The following is a 25000-nucleotide window of genomic DNA, read 5'->3' on the forward strand; positions in this document are numbered from 1 at the left end:
AGCCTTTTGAGAAAACTTGCATAGAAGTTTTATAAATAGCGATGTTTCTGTATTAAAAAAATGCTTTTCTATCAGCCATTATAGTTAGTATTTTCAATAACTGCAACAATGCGATTGATGATAGCAATATTTATAGGTTTCAACTAATAGTTGTTTTTTTATAGGACATAAATATAAAAATACAAAATATAATGACCATGGTTATAATAACAATATAGCAGTGTTTTTGTAATACTTTTTATCTTTAGTTCTAGTTTTGTTAGAAGTTGTTAAAAAATGTTAGAACTTTTTTAACAAGTTGTTAAAAGAACTTGTTAAAAAACTTCTAACTAAATGTTCTAATTCAAGAAAAAAATACTTTGCTAAAAATAAAGCTTTTTTCTTGATTTAAAACGTTTAGACTTTTTGCAAAAAAAGTTCTAAAGCCTAAATATTTTAATTCAAAAAAAAAAAACTTTTCTAAAAGTCACAAAATTTTAAAATAAATTGTATATTGTATGTTTGAAAAAAGGAAATGGTTTAAAGTGTGTTTAGTTCAAATGCAATAAATCAAGTCTAAAGCAAAGAAAAGTTTATATATATATATATATATGAATATATATACATATACATATATGTATATATATACATATATATATATATATATATATATATATATATATATATATATATATATATATATATATATATGTATTTTTGAAATTTTTGCTTATTATATTTTGCTTTATATATATATTTTGCTTTATATATACATATACATATATATACATATACATATATGTATATATACATATACATATATGTATATATATATACATATATGTATATGTATACATATGAATATATATACATATACATATATGTATATATATACATATATATATATATGTATATATATATATATATATGTATATATATATATATATATGTATATATATATACATATATGTATATGTATACATATATGTATATATATATACATATATGTATATGTATACATATGAATATATATACATATACATATATGTATATATATATACATATATGTATATGTATATATATATATATATATATATATATATATATATATATATATATATATATATATATATATATATAAAAAGAGAGAGAGAGAGATTTGAGATTTTCCCAATAAAAGGCAGTTAAAATAGTAATATATTATAATATACTATATAACGTAGTATTATATTTTGATTAATGTTGAAAATTGATATTATAAAATAAAAGATCATTAAATGACTGAATGATGTTTGGTGATTGTTTAGTATATTGTAACAATTATTCCTGTAATATGCAATAGTGTTGATGAGTTAGTTGCAACAGTTTTACATTAATAAATCTTTTACATCATCATGTAGGTGTTAAAATTGGAGTAAATGGAAAATATTAAAATATAAAATAGCAAATAATAAAAGTTACCTAATCAATTACTGAAACTGGAGATAGATCCACATTCAAGTAAAAAAAAAAAAAAGAGAAAAATATTCTGATGAGTATGAATGTAAAGTTTCAAAGAATTTTTATGAAAATTTGTTTGAGAACACTAATTAGGTGTTTTTATTTGTAAATAGCTTATTGTTTACAATTTACCTTGTCAAAGTGTCATAATTTACCTTATCAAAGTGTCACGCCTTTTTAGACAAAGGCTAGGAGATGCCAACTCCGATTTAAAACACCCCCTGCCTTGGGGCTCTTGGTCGAATAAAGGCTAGAGATGGTGTCTCGATAAAAATACTCATCTTGGGCAGATGTTAAATGCACCCGGCTACTGTCTTGTAGAAGGCCTCCTAGGCAAAGACTTAAGGGGTAAACAGGTTCTATCTGTTGACCAGCCTCGCACCCCTTCTTCATCTATTAGGCTGGCGTAGATGTATCTTTAATACATTGTTTCCAGTTTAGGATGTTGAATGCTGGATCTTCTTGACTCAATGCATGGGTTTTGCTTGTGTCTCTGTTTTTATGACAAGGCAACTCATTCTATTATCTCCTAATGAGGGTACAGCTCTAAAACTCAGTTTTATGGTTCTGAGGCCGGCTGGTAGTCAGGTTTCACAAACTCTGTGGTAGCTCTCAGAGAGGCTGATTCCATCAACAGCTGAAAAATATCAAAGTATTAACAGTGCCATGTTGCGCATGGATGGTGTCCCTGTTTGTACTTTTAGTGTGCATTGCGGAGGCCACATTTGGAGCCGTTTGTTACGGCTTAGGGTTTATTAGTAGTAATGAGACAAATGCTTGGGCTATTAAACAGTGTTCTGAGTACTATCTATGCTTTGAGTCAAGTTCTTCAATCTAATTTAAAAATGAATAAAATACCAAAAACTATAGAACACAAAAAACCATCATCATAACCAAGTTCTCTAAATCTATCATTCACTAAAATTCGTGGTCTTCGAAGTAACTTTTCTTCTGTTGAGTCTTATCTCTTGCAAAGTTCACCAGACCTACTTTCTCTTTGTGAGACTAATTTGAGTTCAGCTGTCTCATCTTGTGATCTTAGTGTTGATGGTTATCTTCCTCTAATTCGTAAAGACTCCAATAGACAAATGCTTGGCCTGGGCATTTACATTTGTAAGAATTCACCCATTTGTCAGGAAACTAGGTTTGAATCCACAGACTATTCTTTCATGTGCTTTCGTTTAGCACCACTTCACTCTATTGCCTTTCTCTTTGTTCTACATCGCTCTCCTTCATCTCAAGACTGCACACTTTTTGACGTTATTTCTGATCATATTAACCAAGTCCTCTCTCTTTATCCATCAGCTAATATAGTTGTTGTCAGTGACTTTAATGCTCACCACTCTGATTAGCTTGGCTCTAGTGTCAGTGATTCGGCAGGCATTAAAGCCCACAACTTTTGCCTTTCTCAATCCCTAACTCAAATAGTCAACTTTCCAACTCGCTTTCCAGACAACCCAAATCATTTACCTTCTTTACTCGACTTATGTCTTGTTTCTGATTCTAGTCAGTGCTCAGTTTCTCCACATTCACCCTTAGGTGCTTCTGATCATAGTTTGATCTCTCTAAAACTATTATCTCATTCTTCTTCATCACCTGAATCCCCCCATTATCGAACCTCTTACAACTACAGTAAAGCTGACTGGGATTCTTTCTGTGATTTTCTTTGTGATGGCCCTTGGGTAGAAATCTTTCGTCTTCCTGTCGACAAATGTGCTTTTTACATAACTTCGTGGATTCAGGCTGGTATGGAATCTTTTATTCCCTCTCGACGATTCCAGGTCAAGCCTCACTCTCCTCCATGGTTTTCTTCACATTGCGCTGCTGCGATTGCCAATCGAAACCGTTACTTCCATATTTATCAGCAAAACAATTCTCCAGAATATAGGAGTCTGTTTATTACAGCTAGAAACAATTGTAAAAAGATTTTGTCTAACGCCAAAGCCCGCTATTCTCAGGTCATGAAATCTCGTATCTCATCTCAAAAATTAGGCTCTCGTGACTTTTGGAGAATCTTTAATAGTATTAATAATAAGGGCAAATCTGTTATTCCACCTCTCTTGTATGGTTCAGACTTTGTCACCTCACCCAAAAACAAAACTGAATTGTTTGCTAAAAACTTTTCATCAATATCATCTCTTGATTCCACTAGTTGCTTTCTATCTGATATTGCTAACAAACAGGTTGATCCATTGCTTGACATTCATATCACTCCAGCATCTGTATCTAAAGTGATTTCCTGCCTAGACTCTTCTACAGCTTGTTACCCGGACAACATACCTGTTATTGTCTTGCAGAAGTGTTCTCCGGAGCTATCGTCTATACTCTCAAAACTGATCAACAAGTGCTTATCAGAGTCTTGTTTTCCAGCCTGCTGGAAAGCGGCATCTGTTATCCCTATCTTCAAAAATTCTGGAGAGCGATCTGATTTGTCTAACTACCGTCCCATAAGTCTTCTTCCTATCATAAGCAAGGTTTTTGAATCTTTAATTAACAAACACTTAATTTCTCATCTTGAATCTAATCACTTACATTCTGACCATCAATATGGATTTCAATCTTCTTGTTCTACAGCTGATTTGTTAACAGTAATAACTGATAGGTTTTATCGTGCATTAGATAAAGGAGGAGAGGTTAAGGCCATCGCTCTCTACATTTCAAAAGCTTTTGATAAAGTTTGGCATGCTGGTCTTCTCCATAAGCTTTCTACTTATGGTGTATCTGGCAACATCTTTAAGTATATTGAATTCTTCCTTTCCAATCGTAGTATAAAAGTTGTCCTCGATGGACAGCACTCTTCTTCTTATTCTGTAACTTCAGAGGTTCCTCAAGGTTCTATCCTTGGCCCTATACTCTTTTTAATTTACATTAACGATCTTCCAGATATTCTCTCATCTAAGGTGGCATTGTTTGCTGATGACACTACCATTTATTCTTGTCGTGATAAAAAACCAACGCCCTCTGATTGCTTGGAGGGGGCATTTGAGCTTGAAAAGGATCTTACTTCTGCTACAGCAAGAAGCTCACAGTGGCTGGTGAACTTTAATTCAGATAAAACTCCATTTTTTTCAGCCAAACGTTATCGCAATAATTTAGATCTTCCTATATTTATGAACAGAGATGTACTCGATGAGTCATCTACTCTTCATCTTCTAGAATTAACTCTTACTTCCAATCTTTCTTGGAAACCATATATCAAATCAGTTGCAAAATTAGCATCTGCTAAGGTTGCATCTCTTTATCGAGCTCGTCACTTTCTTACTTCGGATTCTATTCTCTATCTCTATAAATCTCAAATCCGGCTTTGTATAGAATATTGTTGCCATATCTGGGGCGGATCCTCTAATGATGTCCTTTCTCTTTTAGACAAGGTGCAAAAACGCGTTGTAAACATAGTTGGACCTGCTCTTGCAGCCAACCTCCAACCATTGTCAATTCGTCGTAATGTTGCTTCTCTTTCTCTTTTCTACAAATACTATAATGGGCACTGCTCTAAAGAGCTAGCGTCTCTTGTGCCATCTACTATAATTCATTCTCGTGTTACTTGTCATTCAATAAGTGTCATCCTTTTTCTGTGACTGTTCCTAAGTGCTCCAAAAACGCTTATTCGTCTAGTTTTTTTCCTTGAACATCAGCTCTTTGGAATGCGCTTCCTTCATCTTGCTTTCCTGACTCATATAAATTGCAATCTTTTAAGTTGTCTGTCAATCATTATCTTGCTCTACAATCTTGATCTTTTCTCTCTCAGTAACTTCCAACTTTAATTAGTGGCTGCTTGCAGCCTTGTTGGAAGCGAAGATGTTTAAAAATATATATATATATATATATTAAGGTAGAATGTAATTATTTGGAAGAGCACAACAATTTCAAAGGTAAATAAAATAAAGGTAAAAGTTTCAAAGGTAAAAGGTAAAAAAATGAAAACTTTGGGGGACTTTAGCAATGTGTTTGAAACATTGAACCCAAACTACTGTAATGTATTAAAAGTTTTTTACAAAGTTTTAGAGATCTTGGTTCAAACATTAAAATTCTTAAAGTTAATATAGTGGAGCAGAGGTATTTAAAAAAAAACAGTTAACATTTTAACTGCACCTATAAAAATATGGTTTTTTAGGTCTAAAAAAGTCTAACTGCCATATTTCGATAAAAAATATGGCAACTAGGTCAGCATTAGACAATGCTGACCTAACTGGCAACTGCATTTCTATGTTTTATGGTAAAATCTTTGCATCAAATTTTATTTGCCAACCTCATTTTTCCTAAATATGAGAACTGATATGTATATATATATATATATATATATATATATATATATATATATATATATATATATATATATATATATATATAAATATATATATATATATATATTTAAATATATATATATATATATATATATATATATATATATATATATATATACACATGCACACACACACACATTTGAAATTTTGTATATATATGTGGGTATATATATATAGATATCCATATCTGAAATTGTGACAAAGTAGATCTCTATCATAAATTGCTACTAAATAATATGATAAATGACATATTTTTAAATAGTTGAAATAACATAAATGGAATTGAATTGAAATTTAAAAAAATTAAAAACATAAGTACCAGTTCCGAGAGGAAGAAGCGCAGATGCTGGTTGCTTGCATTTTAAAGTATTAGAAGAAATTTCATCTATACAAGACAAAACCCACCCAAATGTACCATCTCCTCCACATATTAGAATTCGAAACTCTCGAAGATTTCGAAACATATACAAGCTAAAAAGTGTTTTGTGTATACATTGAATATACAAGTTTAACTCATACAGCATATATACTTTTAATTTTGTAAAGTAAAAACTGTTATAAAAAAACTGTCTACACAAAAAAAGATTTCATCCTTTAACAAATTATAAAAAAACCAAATAGTTTTAAATATTTCTTAGCACTAGAGGCCTTTCAAAAAATCATTAGTAGTGCTATTTTAGTTATCAAAACAATACTTTCCCATATTTTATTTTATTTTTAAACAGGAAATGATAATTATCCATTATCTTTATAAATACTATAATCAATTTTTTATTTGATTTTAAATAGGAAATGTCAATTAAAAGTGTCATGTTATTGTTTGTGGAGATGTTTTTATAGGAAATTAAATTCTTTTCATTTTTAAGTTCCAAAATAACAAAAAGCTGGAGGGAAAGTTCTGTAATTGTATTATGTACATGTTGGCAATTATAAACATGGTTATCAAATCTATCTGTTGATTGCCCGGTTCTACAACTAGAATCATGTCTCTTTGTACATCTTTTGTAAGTCTTAAATTATTGGTTTTTCTGGTGTATGTAGTTTTCTTATTGCAAGATAAACATTTTAAACAGTATATTACATTTTTACTATTGCAAGTTATATGACTTTTTATGTTCCATATGGAACAATATTGCTATCTTCAAGAATAATAGATGTCTAAAAAATTGTTCACATTGTAAGTGTTACCATATTTTATAATTTTTTTGTCATGGTCTGTTGAAAAACTGATTGAATTATCTATTTTAGTTAAAGAATTTATAAACTTTACGATACCCAATTGTTTTGGCCAGATTATGAAACCTTCATCAATATATCTATAATAAAATTGTTTTATATCATTAACAACTTGAACAGAAAAGTATTTATATAATATTTTAGGAATAAGTCTTGTTTCTTCTAAAAACCTAATAGTGAGATAACCATAGTTAAGAGCAAAATCAGTACCCATTACAATGGGTACTGATATTGCTCCAGACTATGCAATAAGATATTGTAAAGTTTAAAAATTCTTTAACTGAAATAGATAATTCAATTAGTTTTACAACAGACCACAGCAAAAAAATTATAAAAGATGGTAACGTTTAAAAATGTGATTAATTTTTTAGACACAGTTCCATATGGAACACAAAGAGTCATATAACTTGCAATAGTACAAAAGTAATATACTATTTAAAATGTTTATCTTACATGCACCAGAAAAACTAATAATTTAATAATTAAAGAATTAATTCAATAAAAGACGTACAAATATACATATTCAACCCTCAGAAAAAAAGTCAGTATTCAGCAATGCAGACCTAACTGCCGACCTTAAAGTGTTTGAGGTTGGCAAAAAATTGCTGAACTCATTTCTAAACTTTATGACCTTTGTATCAAATTGTTTTTGCTGACCGATGCCAACCTCTAAAAGATTGAGGTCGGCAAATTATTGGCAACTTCATTTTTTCAAACTCTGAGGGTTGCATATTTCAGTTGAAGAACCAGACAATCAACAGATAGATTTGATAACCGTGTTTATAATTGCCAACATGTACATAATACAATTACAGAACCTTCCTTCCAACTTTTTGTTATTTTGGAACTCAAAAATGAAAAGCATTTAATTTCCTATAAAAACATCTCCACAAACAATAACATGACACTTTTAATTGACATTTCCTTTTTAAAATCAATTAAAAAACTGATTATAGTATTTATAAAGATAATGGATAATTATCATTTCCTCTTTAAAAATAAAATAAAATATGGGAAAATATTGTTTTGATAACTAAAATAGCACTATTAATGATTTTTTGAAAAGCCTCTCGTGCTAAAAAAAATTTTAAACTTAAATTTATCTTATCTTCATTAAAATTACTTAATAGAAATAATAAAAGAAATAAATATTTCATATGCACTGTTTATTTGTTTGACAACTACTTTATTTATATTGTTTATTAACACATTTCAAATTATATATATATATATATATATATATATATATATATATATATATATATATATATATATATATATATATATATATAGTGCCATGCTAAAAGCAATAATCAGCCATGTAATACAAAATCAAGGGAAAAAAACATTAAAATATAAAGTTAATGAGAAGTGTGCTGTGTCGTTATAAAAACAAACAGTTATAAAACAAAACTATTTTCTTTGTTTACAAATTTATATATATATATATATATAAATATATATATGTATATATATATATATATAAATATATATATATATATATATATATATATATATATATATATATATATATATATATATACATACATATAAATGTATATATATATATGAATATTTATATATATATTTAGCCCACTATTCTCAGGTCATGAAATAAGCCCGCTATTCTCAGGTCAATAAGCTATTCTCAGGTAAATAAGCCCGCTTTTCTTATTCAATAAGCTATTCTAAGGTAAATAAGCTATTCTCAGGTAAATAAGCACTATTCTCAGGTCATGAAATCTTGTATCTCATCTCAAAAATTAGGCTCTCGTGACTTCTGGAGAATCTTTAATAGTATTAATAATAAGGGCAAATCTGTTATTCCACCTCTCTTGTATGGTTCAGACTTTGTCACCTCACCCAAAAACAAAACTGAATTGTTTGCTAAAAACTTTTCATCAATATCATCTCTTGATTCCGCTAGTTGCGTTCTACCTGATGTTGTCAACAAACAGGTTGATCCTTTGCTTGACATTCATATCACTCCAGCTTCTGTATCTAAAGTGATTTCCTGTCTAGATTCTTCTACAGCTTGTTGCCCGGACAACATACCTGTTATTGTCTTGCAGAAATGTTCTCCGGAGCTATCGTCTATACTCTCAAAACTGATCAACAAGTGCTTATCAGAGTCTTGTTTTCCAGCCTGCTGGAAAGCAGCATCTGTTATCCCTATCTTCAAAAATTCTGGAGAGCGATCTGATTCATCTAACTACTGTCCCATTAGTCTTCTTCCTATCATAAGCAAAGTTTTTGAATCTTTAATTAACAAACACTTAATTTCTCAATTTGAATCTAATAACTTACTTTCTGACCATCAATATGGATTTCAATCTTCTCGTTCTAGAGCTGATTTGCTAACAGTAATAACTGATAGGTTTTATTGTGCATTAGATAAAGGTGGAGAGGTTAAGGCCATCGCTCTTGACATTTCAAAAACTTTTGATAAAGTTTGGCATGCTGGTCTTCTCCATAAGCTTTCTTCTTATGGTGTATCTGGCAACACCTTTAAGATTATTGAATCCTTCCTTTCCAATCGTAGTATAAAAGTTGTCCTCGATGGACAACACTCTTCTTCTTATTCCGTAACTTCAGGGGTTCCTCAAGATTCTATCCTTGGCCCTATACTCTTTTTAATTTACATTAACAATCTTCCAGATATTCTCACATCTAAGGTGGCATTGTTTGCTGATGATACTACTATTTACTCTTGTCGAGATAAGAAACCAACACTCTCTGATTACTTGGAGGGGACATTTGAGCTTAAAAAGGATCTCACTACTGCTACAGCAAGAAGCTCACAGTGGCTGGTGAACTTCAACACAGATAAAACTCAATTTTTTTCAGCCAATCGTTATCGCAATAATTTAGACCTTCCTATATTTATGAACGGTGATGTACTTGATGTACTTGATGAGTCATCTACTCTTCATCTTCTAGGACTACTCTTACTTCCAATCTTTCTTGGAAACCATATATCAAATCAGTTGCAAAATTAGCATCTGCTAAGGTTGCATCTCTTTATTGAGCTCAACACTTTCTTACTTTGGATTCTATTTTTTATCTCTATAAATCTCAAATCCAGCCTTGTATGGAATACTATTGCCATATGTGGGGCAGATCTTCTAATGATGCCCTTTCTCTTTTAGAGAAAGCGCAAAAACGCATTGTAAACATAGTTGGACCTGCTCTTGCAGCCAACCTCCAACCATTGTCACATCGTCGTAATGTTGCTTCTCTTTCTCTTTTCTATAAATACTATAATGGGCACTGCTCTAAAGAGCTAGCGTCTCTTGCGCCATCGACTAAAATTCGTTCTTGTGTTACTCGTCATTCAATTAAGTCTTATCCTTTTTCTGTGACTGTTCCTAAGTGCTCCAAAATTGCTTATTCGTCTAGTTTTTTTCCTCGAACATTAGCTCTTTGGAATTCGCTTCCTTCATCTTGCTTTCCTGATTCATATAATTTGCAATCTTTTAAGTCGTCCATCAATCGTTATCTTGCTCTACAATATTCATCTTTTCTCATTCAGTAACTTCTAACTTTAATTAGTGGTTGCTTGCAGCCTTGTTGGAAGCGAAGATGTTTAAAAGAAAAAAAAAAAAAAAAATATATATATATATATAAAAAATATATAATTTTTAAGTGACATCTTTAATAGTATGTGTAAAAATATTATAAGCATTAAAACATCATATATGGTATCATACTATTATTTTTTTTTCTTATGTGATATTTTGGCTCATATAGTGAAAGCCATTATCGAACTAATAAAACATTAAAAAAACCATTTAAAAATATTATAATGAACATAAGGCAATGATGTCATTGCAACATCAGATATTTAACGTTTTTAATTTTAGAAAAAGTGGTTTCCGATGGCGAGTCATTACCAAATTGCTTTTGTCATGATGTAAGTCGATTATTTTAGATTTTAAACATTGCCCATGTTATATTTCAATGGCCTCACAAAATTTCTTTGTGTAGTTGTTTTAAATAACACATAGTATTTAACTTGTTAACTTGTTTCTCCGCGCAGCGGCCTTGTTTGTCAAGGTTCGTGTTTCGGAGTTATAGAGTTGAGAGAGGGTTATAACCACTATTAAGTAGCCTCCTCATCTGTAGTGGCTTTATCGGCCTTGAGGAGGTGAATAACAGAAAAAAAAAAAAAAAAAAAATTTAAGGGTTCTCCAAGTTTATTTTACTATAACAATGTTCTGAATATTCGACTACTCCAGATGTATCCCAGTTGGCTTTTGTAACATTATTTTTATGGTCTTTTTCTTGTTTCACCAATATAACATGCACTACATGTGCTATCAAGCTGATACATTCCTGAATCACTGTTCAGGGGCAGTTTAGACTTATAACGGCAGAGTATATTGATCAAAGGATTGCCTAAATGGAAGACTGTTTTCATGCCAACTTTACAAAAATCTCTTTTACATAGATCATCCAGGTCATACTTTAAAAATCCAGAAAATTGTTTGGGTTAAATATCTGGAAAAAATCCAGAATATATTTCCCCTTTATTTCCTCCTAATTTTTCTTTTGGCTGAGTTGTTTCCAGTTTTTTGTAATTTTTGTATAAGTGATGAGTGAAAAAGCTTAAAAAACAAATATATTACAAAAATATATCTAAACTTGTATATATGGAAATCATTTTGGATAACCGGAAAAACTAAAAGTTGAGAAAAATATTAGGAATTACGGAAATATCAGGGAAAAGGTAATACCTGCTTCTAAGAACAAGGCTTAATTTTAGGACCCATGATAAAATAACTAGATTTTTGGTATCAATTTTTTGAGAATAAGATGGGTTTGTAAAGTATTTATAATTTTTAGCAATATCTGATAATAGGTAAAAAATATAGAATATCAGAAAAAATTATTATTGCAAAAAATGATTTAAAAAAAGATTTTACCAAAGCAAACATATGGTTATCGAAATATCGAATGCAATTAAAAATATTGTGAAACCTGAAGATATGTTAAACATAAATGCATAACTGATAAATTGCGAGAAATTAAATTTGACCAAACAAAACTAATATGTAAGTTCAATTTTCTTAGCAATTCTAAAAAGGTATTGAAAAAAAAACTTTGAATATTTCAATACCACCTACAAACTTTGTAAAAAATCAAATATCTTTTAAATATATCAATCTGACATGAACAGGAAGACTTATTAAGTCTTGGTCCACAATTTATCCCAACACAAAATAAAATACCATTTACTAATATTATAATATCAACTAAGGAATGCGCTTTAAATATAGAAAAAAATGTGAACGTACAGGGTGGGCCAAAGAAGTCCTGCTAATGTTAAACATGGATAACTTTTGCAATAATCATTTATTTTGGTTAATTTTTTTTATACATTAAATATATTTTATAGAAATTATGTGTGAAATATGACATCAGACAAATTTTTCTTGATACAGAGATTGGCTCATTTTAACGTATTTTCCATTACACCGCATAATGTTTCTGGTTGAAGGCTCAGTATTTCATTTCAAATATTTTGCTTCAGCTGTCTAATAGTCTCTGGTTTATTAAAATACACTTTGTCTTTTAAATATCCCCATAAAAAATAGTCAGGCGTAGTGGTGTATATGGTCATGCGGTGGCCAAGGGAAATCTGATTTTTTTGAAATCAGACGTTCATCAAAAATTTCACGCAGCACGTCCATAGTTTGTCTAGCAGTATGCAGAGTTGCTCCATCTTGTTGAAACCACAAATTAGGATTCTGCTCTGCCATTGGCTGCAAAAAGTTTTTAATCATTGTTCTGTAAAAAGCTCCTGAAATTGATTCCGGCGTTCCATCCTCATTTTCGAAGAAATATGGGCCGATAACTCTAGTGACCATAACACCGCACCAAACAATACATTTAGATGGGTGCAATTGATGCTGGTGTGTTGCCCTTGGATTTTCAGAGCCCCAAAATCTATAGTTTTGTTTGTTGACCATTTAAATGGAAATGCGCATCATCCGACATCAAAACATTATTTAAAAAATCAATTTGTGTGGCTAATTGTGTAAAACGAATAGCGTATTGTAGTCGTTGTTGGTGATCTTGTGGTAGTAGTGATTGCAACATTTGAATTTTGTATGGGTACATCCTAAGATCCAACTTTAAAATTCTACGCAATGTCGTTCTGGAAATGCCCAATTGGCTGGAACGACAGCGAGTTAAGACAGATGGATCATCTGCAACACTCTGCCGCACAGTTTCCACAGTGCAAATATTTCGATGGGCACCTTGTCCAGGATGGTTGGTCACTGAACCCAGTTCCTCAAAACGACCAACCAAACTCCTAATCATGAAGGCTGTGGGAGCTGTTCTGGAATTAAAATGTTGCCGATATTTACGCTGCGTCAAAACAATTGATTGTTGACAAGAATAGAAAAACTCGATAATTTTAATGCGCTGTTTTGTACTGTATGGTTCCATAATAAATCTGCAAGAATTTAATTATAACCTAAAAAAAGAGGAAAATAAATATGTCAAAAAATAACAAAGTTATTTTGGTTTTACATTAGTAGGTTTTCTTTGGACCACCCTGTAGAAAGAACAGAATTTTTAAGACAGAATGTCAGCAAAACATTAACCAAATATTTAAGAGTAAAAATTGATAGCAATATTTCTAAAAATCAACATCTAGCAATCAATGAACTCAAAAATTCCACCAACATAAAATTATATCCATTTGATAAAAGTAATGGATTTGCCATTTTAAATTCGGAATCAGCAATACAAAAAAATAAAAGAACAACTGTGCAATATTTGCAGTTGATCCAACTCAATCAAATTGTGCAATATTTGCAGTTGATCCAACTCAAAAATTCCCAAATCTAATTCAAAATACCCTTAGTAAATCAAAAAAAGATAAAAAATTCGATAAAAAAACATATGGTAAAACATATCCTTTAGATGCAATTCCACCCCGTTTGTATGGTTATATTAAAGCATATCAAAGTAAAAAGGTTATCCAATGCAAATAATAGTTTCAACAATCGGCACACCACCTCATAAACTTTTGTAACATGTTGTTGAGATCATACAACCAACTTTAAATAAAAATAAATGCTGTGTTAAAAATTCACCTTCATTTGTATCAACAGCAAAAGAATGCTATATTAATGACGAAGTTAAAGTGTTATAGAATGTTATTAATTTATACCCATAAGTGCCACTTGATAAAGCAGTTGTTACAATTATTGATATGCTAAACAAAGATAGAGATGATCTAATACAACAAACTAAATTATCTTTAGTAGACATTCATAAACTAATTGATCTCTGTATTGGTAAGTATTATTTTTTATGGGAAGACATAATATACATATTTAAAAAAACTCTGATCCAATAGGGTCATCCAATAAAGGTCATCATGTCAGAAGCATATCTACAACATATTGAATCTAATGCTATTCAACAGGCTTTAAATGTCAATATTGCATCAAAAACTTATAAACGCTATAAACGTCTGATGATAACCATGCTTGATTTACTAATTTTAATGAAGCAAATTCTTTTTAAAATTTTTTAAATTCACAAGATAAGTCTATCCAATGTACATGCAAATACGAAAATGCTCAACACCAATTTAATTTTTTAGATGTTTGCATTTCAACCAACCACACCCTTCACAAATATGAGTTTTCCATACACGGTAAGGATGCAATTACAAACGTATTCATAAAACCGAAATCATCTATTTCACCGAGTATTGCATTTGGTATTTTCAAAGGTTTTTTTAGCTAGAGTAAACAGAATTTGTTTAGAACATATATACATTCAAAATGAAATCAACTATTTTTTTAAGATTTTTACTGAATTTCATTCCTATAAACAATATTCAGATATTACTAAAAATCATAAATATGCCACAAATCCATCTTATTCTCAAAAAATTGCTACCAAAAATCTAATTATTTTACCCTGGGTTCAAAAAATTAGGCCTTGTTTTAAGAAGAGAATTGCCTAAAGCTGGAGTTAAAACAGTCTTCCGTTTTGGTAATCCCTTGATCAATATACTTTGCCATAATAAGTCTAAACTGCCTCTGAATAGTAATTCAGGAATGTACCAGCTTGATTGCACATGTAGTGCATGTTATATCGGTTAAACAAGAAAAAAGATTTCCACACAAATTCAAGACCATAAAAATAATGTTACAAAAGTCAACTGGGATACATCTGGAAAAGTAGAACATACGCAACATTGTAATGGTAATGTGTGCAATGTTCAAAATCTAAAGAAAACATTTTTCATCATGACAATGGCAATTTGGTGATAACTCACCATAAAATTAAAAAATGTTGAATACTTGATATGCAATGACATCATTTTGTTACGCTCATTATAATTTTTTTAAACGGTTTTATTAGTTTGATAACGGCTTTCACTATATACCAAAATATCATGTGAAAAAAATAAAAAAAATAATATGATACCGTATATGATGTCTTAATGCTTATAATATATATATATAAATATATATACATATATATATATATATATAAATAAATAAATATATATATATATATATATATATATATATATATATATATATATATATATATATATATATATATATATATATATATATATATATATATATTGGCCTCAGCAGGAATGGCAGTTAATCCAACTCTATGCTTGACCAAGCATTTAAAATTTGGTTGCAACAACTTGATCACAGCTTCTTAGATGTTTGATAACGTTAACCAACATCTGAAAAGCCATGGTCAAGTTGTCACAACAAAATATTAAATGTATGGTCAGGCATAGAGTAGGATCACCAGCCATTCTTGCCAAGGCCTGCATATATATACATATATAATATAACTTACATATATATGTGTAATATATATAAATATATATATATATATATATATATATATATATATATATATATATATATATAATATATATATATACTACCGACAAAAAGCAATTTTTAGAAATAAGCGAATAAACAAACATTTTCAAGCCTAATCCATACTTAATTAATATGTTTACAAAAACTAAATACCTAGTAGTACCAATTGAAGTGCGAAATTTTAATTCAGTAAAAAAATTTAAGAGAACATGTTTTTAATGTAAGAACAGATGTAATATATACATATTATATGCATGTTATGTTTTAGTTAAAATGCTAAAGTACACATTAATAAAGAGAGTCCTCGAAATAACCCCCTTTTGCCCGTATGCACGCCTCCAGTCTTGGACGCCATTCCTCGATTGATTTACGCACGGTATCCATGGATAAAGCATCCCATTCTCTGAGAAGTGATCGCTTGAGGGCATCAACGGAAGTGTGAGGTTTGCAGCACACCTTCGCCTCCAGTTTAGACCAGATTGCATAATCCAATGGATTAAGATCTGGTGATGCTGACAGCCAGGCATCCGTAGAGATAAAATCGGGCACATTGGCTGTCAATCACCTCTGTGTTGTCTTCGCTTTGTGCGAAGGGGCACTGTCTTGTTGGAATGACCATTGTTCCCCATTGAACAACGAGTCATTTAAAGGTTTTACCACCTACTCTAAAATGTCCTCCTGATAATTTTTTGCTTTTGTTTTTACTCCCAACTCACAAAAATGCAGTGGGGTTTTGCCCATTGCACTAACCCCCGCCCAAACCATAACTTGTTCAGGATGGTGGCGTCTGGTGACATATCCAACATGGTGAGGTAATTCTGCACAACTTTTCGCGTAGACGCGATTATTTTGTCGATTAAATTTGGCCTCAATGGTGAAATATTTTTCGTCTGTGAATAAAATTCTGTTAACAGCAGCGGGCCCATATCGAGCAAGAGGTTGAGCACATTTCTCACGTCTTCCTTTGATGTTGGCGGCTATAAGATAGTGACATGTTTTAATTTTTAATACCCGTACCTTAAGGTCTTCTTTCAAGGCTCTGTTAATGGTCATACGACTCACATTCATTTGAAGGGCAAGTTTTTTTTGATTCCGTCTTGGATTGCGACGAATTCGAGCTTTAAGCGCTGCAAGCATTTTGGGGGTACGTGCAGTGCGTTGCCTGCCACCACCATAACGTTTTTTGACAGAACCACTATCATTATATCGCTTAATAGTACGATAGACAAAATCCTTTGATATTCCTTTATGCTGCAGCATATTGAAAATCTGATACGGTTTTCTCTTCCCGTCTAATAATGCTATAACTGCACACCCTTTTCCTTCCATACTATCCATTATGAAAAAATCTACAAATAAACACACAAATAAATTAATAAATTCCAGGAATCTATTCAAACAATACAAATAAATGCGGGAACTATATAAAAAGCACATGCCTGTTAACATGACAAGTTTAAACAAACTTCGCACTTCAATTGGTACTACAGGGTATTATTACACATTTTTGATCAATAATTTCCAATTTTAACTTTGCATTTTCCAATTTTAATTTCCAATTTTAACTTTGCATTTTTCCAATTTTTTTGCATTTTCCAATTTTCCAACTTTGCAATTTGCAAACATATGCTTGTTACAAGCATATGTTTGCAACATTAATATTACAATAATATACACATAACAAGCGTCATTTATTGCAACGTGAAAAATTATATATATATGTATATATATATATATATATATATATATATATATATATATATATATATATATATATATATATATATATATATATATATATATATGTGTATATATATATATATAGTCTTTATACGACCAGGCAAATTACATTTTGCTTTGACGATTTGACCACAGCTATTTTAAAAACATTTTGAAAACGCGCTGAATGAAAAATATTCTGAATTATACCTTAAGTAAAATAAATTGAATCAAAACTTTGAACAAATGTTTTTATATTAGCAAAACGCTTTCAAATAAAGTAACAATTTACTAATAATCGTTTTTTTTTTAAGTATAATTTGCAGTTGTATATATTTTTTTAATTTATAATATATAAATTGTTTAAGTGTGCATTTTTTATATTAAACATTATTAAAAATAAAAAATTGTTTTGTTTTTATAAACGACATTCTACGACAACGAAAGTCTTTTTAATGAACTTTAATATAAGAATAATCAAAGTTAATACATTTGAAAAGATAAACAAAATTTCGTTGAAAAAAAAAGACAAATGTTTTAGAAAGCCATTACAATTAAATAAGTTTGATCTTAAATGCTTTTATATTATTGAAACACTTTTTAATTAAATAACAAAACGCTTCTAATAAATTTTTATAATAAGTATTAAAAACTGTTTTTTTTTTTTACTTGTATAATTATGTATTTTTTATGATAAATGTTTATCTTTAAACATTAAAAAACAAAAAACAAAGCACAAATGTTAAAAAAAAGAATGAAGTGGTTTTTTAATGTGTAAATTAAATAGAAATAGCATTTTAGTTTGATGATTTTTTGTGTGTGTGTGTGTTTTTGCTTTAGCTAAGTATTTTTTTTATTTTCTCCTTCGTTAATATTTTTTTTCTTTTTTAAAGTTTTTTTTTTTAGATAAGTTTAAGTAAGTTTTTGTAACGCATTTTTAAATTTTGAAAACATGTCAAAAGCCGTGGTCAAATTGTTAAAACAAACTATTTTTTGTGTGCTCATATAATTGTGTGCGATCACACGTCTTCCTGTGAAAGACTGATTACACTGGTCAACAAAAAAATAATTTTTGAACGCACCATGAATCTAAATAGCTTTTTCTAAAGCAGTTTTTTGCACTGATTTCTAATCTGCTTTCAGTTTTCTTCCAGCACGTCTAGTTCTTGAGATATTTCGATATTTAATTTTCGGACATTCTGTACTTTATCCCTATACATAAACATTGATAAACATTCAGTATTTCAAGCACCATTTATGTTTCTATACAAATAAGTCAAAGTCTCTGTGACTAGGTTTATTCGTAAACATTTATACTCATTTAATAGTTTAAAGACTGTTGACTAAAGCATATAAATCACTTAAAACCTCTGTGAATATGACTTCCTTTTGTAGACTTTTTCTGGTTCATCCAGCATCCAACAGTAGTCAGCTAACATGCTTTCATTCCAGAATCCTTGGTAACGCTTTTCCATCACTTGAATATCTTGATGGAATCGTTCACCTTGTTCATCTCTCACAGCGCCCAAATTTTCAGGAAAAAAATGCAAAATGCGAATGCAGAAAATGCATTTTCAATGACATACGACAGCCCACTTTTTGGAACGAATCGAGTAGCTTTTGAATACAATTTTCATATTCACACGATTTGTTATTCCACAAGAAGTTCTTACAAACCCATACAAATGCTTTCCACGCTTCTTTATCGTTGGAAGTAAGTGACTCTTCAAATCCATGGTCTTTCAAAACCTCTCGAATTTGGGGTCCGACAAAAACGCCTTCTTTGAATTTCGCTGCACTAATTTTAAGAAATTTTTTAACCAAGTATTGAAAACCCACTGATTCAGTTTTACCTAATGCTTTTACAAAGTTTTTCATCAAACCAAGCTTGATCTGAAGCGGTGGCAAAAATATTTTGTCTGGATCGACCAGCGGAATATAATGAACACTGCTTACACTGGGTTTGTATTCAGTTCTCAACATCCAACCACGTTTTACGTATTGTTCGTTCACAGCGCGACTATCCCATAAACACAGAGAGCAGCAGAACTTGGTAAACCCTGTTTGCATACCCATTAACATACCAATCACTTTCAAATCACCACAAATGTTCCACTGATGAGTTTTGTAATCAATAGCGTCTAGTAATATTTTCATATTTTAGTGAGTTTCATTTAAGTGTACGGAATGAGCGATTGGAATACATGGCTTCTGATCAAACTCCTCTTGGATGAATCAATTAAGAGGCGTCAATCACGAGGCAAATGCACTTGGGATAAATTTTCGAAAAGACCATTGACATTATAGCAGTAGCACAAGGGTCCATCAATGGTGAAAAACCTAGATAAATTGTTGTTGCGCTTTCGAAAGTGGGATACTTTGACACTAACTGCTAACAAATTCTTTTCTTTCAGTCTTGACACCAAAAGTTTAGCTTTTTCCTTGGAAAGGGACAAGTCTCTAACCAAATCATTCAGTTCACCTTGTGTGAAAACTTTGGGCTCTTTGCCGTCAATATCTGGATCAAAGTCAACATCAGCCGCATCTTGACGTTCAGCATTAGCAACACATTCATCTTCAACAGAGTCTAATCCATCAACTGGTGGTACTGGAATGAGCAGGATACTGTCATGAGGAACAGGCCTCATAGCCAAATCCAAATTCAGGTACACAATTTGGTGCTTATTTTTCAAGGAAAATCCAGCAGTATTAACAGAGCAAAAATAGCAGTCATTGTAATGATCTTTTGGTTCCCTCCAAATCATTGGTATAGCAAATCGAAAAGAAGACCTTCGTTTGTTGATCCAATCTTGTAATAAACTGCAACAACTATAATAAGCCACATGTGGTGCCCAAGTTTTATCTTGATCTCCCAAAGGACAACCGAAATACAGCTTGTAAATTTTCAAGATTTCTGGAGTGATTTTCTTTTGCTGTCCTGACAATGTAAATTGCCCACAAATGTAGCAAAAGGCGTCTGGTGAACTTTTGCAATTTTTAGGCATTATATAAGTTAATTTTATTGAAATAATTACCCTGAAAATAAAGAAACATTAGTATATTTTACACTAAAACTATATATTAGTGCAAAAAACACACATACATTATCTCAAGATTCAGACATACTGGAAAAGACACAGATTTAGAATCAGCGTCAAAAACTACATCTAGTAAGCCTAAAATTAAAGCTGGTGCAAATTCATTGTTGACCAGTGTTATTGTCATAAAACTTTACACTTTAAACTTTTGCAAAAACATGGACTATTTATAGACCTTTGGTCTATAGATAGTACATTAAACTATAAACTATAAAACTAATTTAGATACCATGTTCTTTCTCATTGATTGCTTCTTGATCTAGCGTACTATTAAAAATTTTGAATGAAAAAACTATTAAGTATAAATAGTTTTTTCATTCAAAGGGTTTATAAGTTGATGCTTTCATCCAATTTTTCTGTTCAAATTGTTTTGCAATAAAATAAAGAGAGAAAGAAATTTGGTTCAATTAGTCAAATTATATTTTTAAGTATATGCTTAATTTTTTTCTTTTTTGATAAAAAAAAATGTTTTGTACAGAATAAGAGTACAAAAAATATTTAAACAATAAGAATTTTTAAGATCTGTATAAAACTTTCATCCTTGACTATCTTCTAAATCTGTTTACTGTAGCTACATCTATGTTTGATTTTCAGGAAAGATCCCTGCTCTGCTACTGAGTAAAAAAATTTCAAAAAAAATTTCTTTCCAAAATGAATTCCTAAATATAACTTGCATATTTATAGAAAATGTTTAACCTTTATATTGCTATAAGTAAAATCAAAATGTAAACAAAATTGTATTGTGTTTTTCTAATTCCAAGCCTTACCAGGTGATGTGTGCGGTTTTCATCTTGTATGTCCACAACTTAGTTTTTTTTATTTTAGACAACTTGGTCATGGCTGTTTGCAAGTTTTATTATATTAAGTATTTTAATAATTTGCAGAAAAAACTAAGTTTCAAAAACGAATAAAACAAAACTAACAAAAAAGGAAACTAAAATAAATTTAAATAGAAAAATATAAAAAATAAATAATTTAAATAATTTTTTAGACAGAATTTAATGTGGTTTTTGGCCTGGCACACAAATATATAGACAAAAATAAGTTCAAATGATCATGGGCAATTTCAATTTCCAATCAATCAGCTGGTCAAATGGCTGTGTTTATGCAATTTCAAATGAGAATGGAATTGAATATAAAATTACATATTTTTAAATGATACTTTTCTTTATAAGCAAAAACGTATAAACTTTCCAGCTGTCAGAAAGTGTTAATAAAATAGATTCAAAATTTTTTTTTGGGAAACATAACAAGAGACCATCATGTTTCAGTTTTACCTTGACTGATAAAGCAATCAGTGACAATAGAAGTAAAATTTATGTTTGCTAATTCCAATTTTGAACCCATATCTAATCTATTTTCAAATATTGACTGGATAAAATGCTTCAGTAATAAAAATGTACAAGAAATGTTTGATGAACTGATTTTTTACATTGATGTAAAAAATGTAATCGTTTTACTCCAAGTAAAAAGACATTTAACTCATTTTACTCCAAGTAAAAAGACATTTAACTAAATGTACAAGAAATGTTTGATGAACTGATTTTTTACATTGATGTAAAAAATGTAATCATTTTACTCCAAGTAAAAAGACATTTAACTCCTTAAAAATCAGGTCTGGTTTAATGCTAGGTTGAGGTTTCTCATTAGAAGCAAACAAAATTCAAGGTATAAAAAACTGTTCATGTAAATGAATAAATGGAAAGACCCGATGTTAAAATATAAATACAAAATGATTTGCAAAAATGTAGCAGTCGAGATTAAAAAAGTGCAACTAAACTTTGAATTTAATCTGGTAAAAAGAGCCACCAAAAATCCATAGTTTCTCTACAGCTTCATGAACAAGCAGTCAAAGAGCAGTCAAAGAACAGTCAAAACAATCAACAAGCAATCAAAGATTCTTTAAAAGCATTAGAAAGAGCAAATAGTTAAACCACTTAAATTTAAAAGATATTGTTGATATCTTAAACAAAAATTTTCAATCTGCATTTGTGAAAGAAAATAATAGTCTACTGCCTTCTTTAAATTTAAAATCTATTGAAATATTTATTATGATAAATAAGTATTCTACATATGAAGATATCCATCTAAGATTAAAACTTGGAAGAAAACAAATCAAATAGTGTTGATAATTTACATTCAGTTATTTTAAAGAATTGTGGATCAGCCTTTGCAACTGTCAGTGCAATTTAGATCAGTAAATATCACTCCTCTGTAAAAAAAACAAAAAAACCTTAGCAGGAAACTACAGATTGGTGTCACTCACTTCAATTGAATGTGAAATTAATGGAAAGCATAATAAGATGTAAACTTGAAACTTTTCTATATAAGTTCAAACTAATAGTCAATCAAAATCACAATTTTATTAAAAATAAATCATGCTCAGTGAACCTACTTGAAACACTTGATTTTATTTCAACAGCCTTAGAGAATGGTAAAACCGTTGATATTGTTTTTTTGGATTTCACCAGGGCATTTAACAGTGCCCAGTCCCACATGAAAAATTGTTGCTTAAGCTAACAGCTTATGAAATATTCAGTATATTAACATTATAGACAATACAATGGATTGAAGGATTTTTAAAAGAAAAAGAACAAAGAGTTATGACAGGCAAAAATGTATCCTCTTATTCTCAAGTCCTTAATAAAAGGGGAAGGGGAATATTTGAAAATTTTTGGAAAATTTTTTCACCCACCCCAAGCTTATTAAGAGCTGCCCCCCCTTTCCCCATTCATTAATTTTTAGTTGATATTAAAAAAAAGATTTATACCTCAAAACTAAAAAAAAAAATCAGTTAAAATTGACCGTAAAAACTAGAAAATAATTACTTCTGTCCCTGATAAAAACAAAAACTGTCAGTGTAAACAGGCATTAAAAATCGTCGACCAAGTAAATCTCAATTTGACGTAAAATGAGCTTTTGGTTTATTTCTCACCAAAGTATAAAACTTATATCAGCATATTAAATCTTATCGAAATTATGATAAAACAGCTGTTAGTAAATGTGCATTCGATCACAAGCCACGCTAGAATTAAATAGTTTTATTCGTGTAAGGTAAAAATATTGATTTGGATTTATAAACTGAAATTCTCCCCCCTCCTTTTTATTAAACCCCCTCCCCCCCCTCCCTGTTTATTTGATCTTAACTGAAATTCCGACCCACCTTTTAATCCCATGCCACCTCGTATTAAGGACACGAGAGTAGACAGAAGTTACCAGTGGTGTGCTCCAGGGGTCAGTAATTGGACCACTCTTGTTTGTGCTATTTATAAACAAGTTGCCTGAAACTCTAAAAAACGTAACCATGCTGTATGAAGATGACACCAAAATTTTTGAATGAAATGCTTTCCTGTGCACCAACTCTTTCTTTGCAATTAGATCTCGATTTAGCTTTTAAGTGGACTCAAGACTGGCTTGTGAAATTTAATATTTCAAAACGTAAGGTCATGCACTTTGGCAGGAATAACAAAAAAAACACCCCCTAAAAATTCTAGTCATTAATATTGCATTTTTTTAAAAACTTAATGTACATTTTCATTTCGACTACAAGCATTTATATATATGTATTTATAGAATTTATAATCATATTTATATAACAGAATTTGTAATCATGTGAGTGTGTGTATATACATACATAAACAAATATATATATATATATATATATATATATATATATATATATATATATATATCTATATATATATACATATATATATATATATATATATATATATATATATATATTATATATACTTATACATTGTATACATATATATATATATATATATATATATATATATACATATATATATATATATAAATATATATATATATATATATATATATATATATATATATATATATATATTATATATATTACTGTATTGAAAGCATAAAGTAAACCACTACAAAATACTGACGCAGGCAAAGGACCTCCTTGCAATAAGTCAACTACTTGATATGGGTTAAGAAGTTGCCTTAAGTTAGTAAGCAACTTTTCTCCTTGACCTCCACCACTTTTTGAATTAACAAACACCAGCAATGGAGTTGCATTTGGACTCAAACATTCATCCTAAAATTTAAATGATAAAATGTTGTTGGCTGCTTAATAAAAACTTTAAATATAAATGCAATGAAAATGACTCATACCACTATCTCAGGTAAAAAATATGAAAACAAATGTTTGCCACTGATTGTTATATTTTTAATCTTTGAAGATAACTTTTGAAATGTTTCTAGAGAATTAAAGGACACCACAAGCCCACCTATTAAATTG

At 30.0% G+C, this 25000-nt stretch overlaps 1 protein-coding gene across 3 annotated transcripts in view; it reads right to left on the minus strand.

Annotated features, from left to right (window-relative positions):
• Positions 1 to 25000, minus strand: part of LOC105846105 (diacylglycerol kinase theta) — a 100839-nt gene that overhangs the window by 29003 nt on the left and 46836 nt on the right. For all 3 annotated transcript variants that reach the window (XR_010638234.1, XM_065796276.1, XM_065796277.1), the window contains exons 16-18: positions 24874 to 24989; positions 24645 to 24796; positions 6103 to 6254 (exon numbers count right to left, since the gene is read on the minus strand). Coding sequence is in view for 2 of the 3 variants with exons in the window: in XM_065796276.1 (XP_065652348.1) it covers positions 6103 to 6254; positions 24645 to 24796; positions 24874 to 24989 (420 nt within the window). In the remaining variant the exon portion in view is untranslated. The remainder of the gene's footprint in view (positions 1 to 6102; positions 6255 to 24644; positions 24797 to 24873; positions 24990 to 25000) is intronic.

The sequence above is a fragment of the Hydra vulgaris genome, chromosome 04 (genome assembly GCF_038396675.1).
Source record: "Hydra vulgaris chromosome 04, alternate assembly HydraT2T_AEP".
Lineage (NCBI taxonomy): Eukaryota > Metazoa > Cnidaria > Hydrozoa > Anthoathecata > Hydridae > Hydra > Hydra vulgaris.